The sequence below is a fragment of the Acanthisitta chloris genome, unplaced genomic scaffold, assembly GCF_000695815.1.
Source record: "Acanthisitta chloris isolate BGI_N310 unplaced genomic scaffold, ASM69581v1 scaffold15256, whole genome shotgun sequence".
Lineage (NCBI taxonomy): Eukaryota > Metazoa > Chordata > Aves > Passeriformes > Acanthisittidae > Acanthisitta > Acanthisitta chloris.
Genome location: NW_008678823.1, coordinates 1 through 5,338, shown reverse-complemented (window position 1 = coordinate 5,338; position 5,338 = coordinate 1). Strand labels below are relative to the sequence as shown.

Here is a 5,338-nt window from a genome sequence, read left to right as displayed (position 1 = left end):
TCTGGGTGCTGCCGATGCTGTGGTTGGTGCTGCTGCTCTCCGAGGCTGGTGCCGTGCTGGAAACTGGCTGCAGTTTGGAGATGGGACCTGGCTCACGCCGCCCGCCGTGGGGCAGGGGGGAAACACCAAGGGGAAACCAGACTCAGGGCAAATGGTGGCGGCCTTGGATCATCCCCACAGGACCTTCCAGTCCACATGCACAACGCCTCATGGATCACTCCCCAGCTGGCCCCCAAGCCCCTGGGATGGAGATGAGCATGGGGGACCATGGTGGCACCAGGAGCAGGTGGGAGGTGGTGGAGGGAACCCCAAGGTAGTAGGGTGACCCTAGGGAGCTGTGGACACCTGGAGCAGGGTTATTGCCCTATGGCATTGCCAGGAAGGCTGTACAGATGAGGGCAATGGAGCAGCCTGGTCCTTGGATCACCTGGGAACCTTGGCCAGTGGGGAAAAATGGGCAACCCAGTAAGGGTGTGTGTGGCCCCCCTATCCCACCGCAGGGGTCCCCAGGGGTGGTGGATACTCACGAGTGTGTGAGTAGATGTACCAGAGCCCGGCGGTGAGAAGGGCCCCGATGAGGAAGGCGCCGAAGGTGATGCCCAGGACAGCAGCCAGTCCCAGCCCACGGTCTGTGGGAGAACGAGGACATCAGCACTGCACACTGGGAGATTCCCATCCCCATTCCCAGCCTGGCCCCTCCCCTGCTCCAAACTCACTGTTGGGCAGCCTCCAGCTGTCCTTCACTGTCACCTCCAGGACCTTCTCAGAGATGGTGTAATTCTGCAGAGGTAGAGGTTGAGGTGAGAGGGGGGAGAGATCCACACCCCAGCAGGGGGACAGGGCTGCGAGCCCCCAGGCTTTTTGGGAATCAGCAATGCTGCTCCCAGATGGGCTCCATCACCAATGGTGTGGGAGAAACTCACCAGGCTGCCCCCACCAACAGTGGGGAGGGACATGGTGGCATCACAGGGTGTGAGGGTTACACTGACCTGCAGGCCAACCTTGCACTTGAGGTTGGCAGAGATCGGGATGCGCCCGCCCTCGGGCAGGGCATAGGTGAAGCGGAAGCGCCAGACCTTCCTCCCGTGGCTGCTGGGGGGACCCTCCAGCACGGCCACCCCCGTGCCACGTGCCTCCCCACCCTGCACCAGCAGCACTGGCTTCACCCCTGGTGCCACCAGCCAGCACTCCGTCAGCTGCAGGTCGACTGAGTGGTCCTCCCACCGCATGGATGCCTGCCACAGTGAGGGAATGGGGGGACACTGTCAGGGTCACCAGCCCAGGGATAGCAGGACTCCCCCAGCCTGGGCACTGGGATGGTGGAAGTACCTGCACGAAGACCTCCTTGTTGATCTCCAGCTCCGTCTGCGGTGCCTCAAAGGCAGCAGTGTGGAAGAGGCGCAGGAAGAGCCCCTGTGGGATCGTGCACTGGAAGGCCACCTGCAAGTGGGGACAGCACTGAGGCCACCTCCAGCACACAGCACCCACTCTGGTATTGGCACCCTTCTCCCACTCCCAGGCACACTGGGAAACCCAGCTCTTACCCGCACGCTCCGGAGCACTGCACCCTTGGCCAGGCTGAGGATGAGCTGTGAGAAGGGCAGGAAGGTTGGGTCAGCCAAGTGGTCCCCACTGCTGGGGTCTACTGTCATGCTGGGATGGGATGGGATGGGATAGGCTGGGCTGGGCTGGGATAGGTTGGGATAGGATGGGATGAGATAGTCCCACCATGGGATGGGATGAGATGGGATAAAATGGGATAGTCCCACCACAGCTCTGTCAGCACCCGGCTGTAGACATGGGGCATCAGCAGGGCTTGTGGCAGCACCCCAGGCAGCTCCCACCTCACCTCGTTGTTGGCATGGTCCTTGCCCTCCAACGAGGTGCCGCAGTGGCTGAGGGGGGTTTTCAGCATGAAGTGGGTGGCATTTTTCTCTGCCTGGCAGCTGATGTCCCTCAGGGTGATGTTCACCACATCCTTGATGGGCTGGGAGAAAAGCACGTGGTGGTCACTCACTGGCTGGGGACAGCCCCATGCCACCCACCCTCAACACCCAGAGGAGAATGCAACCCCTGTGTGATGCTGGTGGACATTGGGACCCCTCCCTGCCCACCTCACCTCCAGGGAGGACCTGGCAATGACGATCTCCATGGTTTCATCTGTGCACTTCCAGGGCTGGAGCGTGAGGAGCAGCATGCGGGGCAGTGAGCTGGTGGGGGGGGCCAAGGGGGTGGTTGTTGTTGTTGTCATCTTGCTTGTCTCTGCAGGACAGGGAGATAGGGGTGCTGAGTGGGGGTGGTGGGACCTCTCCCAGCCCACCCAGCCCTGGGATGCTGGTGGCCTCACCACGCTCCTGGATCTCCAGGCTGATACGGGTGCTGACTGGGATAGTGGAGTAGGAGGCAATGATGCTGTAGTTCTTCTCAAAGGCTTTAGCGATGAGGCCCTGCTCTGTGTCAGGCAGCAGCTCCCCAGGGATCAGCATCGAGGAGATGGGCATGATCTTGTACTTCCCAGACACCTACAGCAGGTGGGGTGGAAGGGGAGGCAGCACAGCAGGGCTAAGTGGGGACAGGCACAGCTGGGGATGCTCAAGGCAGGGATGGCTTCTGGATTCACCCCTGTTAGAAGGGCTTGCAGTGAGGGGGTTGCCACCTCCCCATGTCTGATGTCCCCCGGTGCCCACCTGCCACCCTCCTCATGCCACCCTCATGCCACCACTCTCCTGGGCACCTGGCAGACCCCTTGGTGGGGATGGTGAGGGAATACGCATCCCACTCAGCCTACCAGGAACTGGATGTGGCACTTATTGACGGAGAGGGACCAGGTGAAGTTGGCCCTGCTCTGGAGGATGAGGATCTGGTTGCTGATGTGTGTCTCAGGACAGCGCAGGGACAGGTTCACCTCCGTGATGGGGGAGCTGTGAAAGCATGAGATGCCATCCCTCAGCATCAGCATTCCACACTGGTGGGCCCCATATCCAACCTGGGATGCAGCGTTCAGCCCTTGACACACCCCAACACCTTCCCAAGCACCTTCAGGCATATCCCACTACCAGTCCCACCCCTGGGGTCCCACCGCTGGCACTGTGGTACCTGGGCTCTGACTGAAAGTGGATGATGTGGGCGACCCTGGTGCTCTGGGCATCCCTGTTTGAGCAGCCCTTCATCCCATGGAAGAAGACCTCAGCCTCGAGGTGCAGTGTGGCATTGAAGTCGTCCTGTGGGATGCAGTCCAGGGGCCTGCTGGCATCTGTGTAGGCAGGGGGTGGTCATCAAAGCCAAACCAGGCTCAGCGGGTGGGGAGATGCTCAGAGCCATCAGTGCCCATGGCATCTCCCTGAGGACGGTCCTTTGCCCCTGGAGGTTGTCACCATTCCAGAGCAGGAAGATCACTGCTGCCCACTCCAGCCCCCCAGTGCCAGCCCCACATACCTTCTCCCAGGCGGAGCTGGATCCAGTGGGGATCCTGCAGCTTGCTGTAGGACGTGATGCCCTCGTAGGAAAACTGAGCCCAGGCCAGCAGCTCCCCCTCGTTGGAGGCCACAGGCAGCTCAGGGCCTGGCGCTGTGGTGGTCCCTGGGCTGAGGTTGGCATCCTGTGGGCCAAGTGGCAGCCTGAGCCAGGGTTGGGGGCAAGGCACATCCCTCCACGGCTCAGCCTGGCATGGGGAAAGTGAGGAAAACCTTTCCTCCCAGTGTGCAGGATGCAAGATCAGGTGAGTGTCCCCAGTGCCTGGGCTGGGGGTCACCCTGGCTGAATGGGGTTTTTTTGTGAGCAGCCAGAGCGGCCAGCGGCACGCGAAGGGCTCAGCCCACTTTATTATTAGCCACAAACAAAGCAGGAGGTTTATTTTGCTAACAAAGCGCCCGACCCCAGCTCAGCTCACTGGAGCCAAACCCCATCCCTGACCTTCCTCCTGCCGGCCAGAGGAAACGGGAGCTTTTTCCAGCCCTATGCGTCATTCCCTGCCTGGCCAGCCCCGTGTTCAGTGCCACTGGCAGCGGCCAGGGGCGTCCCCTCCTCCCTGGGGTACCATAAACATCACGTCAGGGGATAGGGGAGGGACATCAATTTTCACCAGAGACCCCCTTAAACATCTCCATGGATGGCCCCAGCCCTGCTGCCCCCTGGATTGCTCCTGGTATGGGGCTGTTGGCACTCACGGTGCGGATGAGCAGGTCTGGGCACAGGGAGGTGATGGTGGCAGAGCAGTGGGCACAGAGGAGGATGAGCACTGCTGACCGGCTGCAGGAATCAGCTCGTGGTATTACAGACACGTTCAGAGGGACAGCAGAGGCCTGGAGGGGAAAGAGAGAGGGTCACCACTGTGGCCACCGAGCCCCAGCTGCTGTCACCTCCCTGGCTGCTCCCAGACCCAGAGGCAGCAGGAAGAGCCTGTGGGCTGGCCCTAAAGATAAGCACCAGGGTATCCCTACCTCGAGGATGGTGGTATCCCCACAAAGGAGTCCAGGGCACCCCAGACTCTGGGGTCTAGGCACCAAACCTTTGGGCACCAGGACATCCTTAAGTCAGAGAGTCAGAGTGCAGTAATCTCTATACCGAGCAACAGGGGGTCACCCCACTGCAGACTGGGGTGTCCCTACACCAGCAATCAGAGCATCCTCACAGTGGAGACTGGGATGTCCCCACACCAAGGACTGGAGCATCCCCACACTAAGGACAGGGCACTAGAGCATCCCCACTGTACGTACTGGGGTGTCTCCCACTGAAGACTGCAGAATTCCTACTTTGGGCACCAGGACATCCCCTGGCCTGTTTCCCAGCCCCATCCCAGCACCATGCAGCCGCTCCAGGCTTGGGACTGGCCATCCTGGTGCACAGGGATGCTGGGGGCACAGTGGTGGCACACATCACTCCTCATGGCTAGCACTGCCTGGTGGCCTCTAGCCGGAAATCTGGATGGGGAAGCCAAAACACCCGGCGCTAAGTTTGGCAACTGCTGCCTGAATCATGGCGAGCAAAGTGCTGACCAGGCAGCAGGCAGCAAAAACCAGCTGGGGACTGAGCACGTGGAGGCAGTAGCTGGGCACAGGGCTGGCAGGATGAGGCTGGGGGCATCCCAGCCTGGGCACGGCCCCGTGGCAAGCGTGGGTGGTCGGGGACCCCGCGTGGCCCCGGGCGTCGCGGAGGAGCCGGCGGCTGTTTTTCCTGCCGCGTGTTTTGTGGCGCTCCATTGTTTGGGCAGGCAGCAAAAACCAGCTGGGGACTGAGCACGTGGAGGCAGTAGCTGGGCACAGGGCTGGCAGGATGAGGCTGTGGGCATCCCAGCCTGGGCACGGCCCCGTGGCAAGCGTGGGTGGTCGGGGACCCCGCG

The 5,338-nt window shown here is 61.6% G+C and overlaps 1 protein-coding gene across 1 annotated transcript; it reads right to left on the bottom strand.

Moving 5' to 3' along the window:
• Window position 1: 1 nt before the first annotated feature.
• Window positions 2-4,301, bottom strand: ENG (endoglin; the record flags this gene model as incomplete). Its single annotated transcript, XM_009077065.1, has 13 exons — window positions 2-87; window positions 528-629; window positions 717-780; window positions 990-1,235; window positions 1,330-1,440; window positions 1,545-1,589; window positions 1,850-1,987; window positions 2,120-2,262; window positions 2,348-2,522; window positions 2,789-2,921; window positions 3,097-3,253; window positions 3,436-3,598; window positions 4,167-4,301. Coding segments are annotated over 13 exons (1,698 nt in total), but the record flags the coding sequence as incomplete, so codon positions are not given.
• Window positions 4,302-5,338: the final 1,037 nt, after the last annotated feature.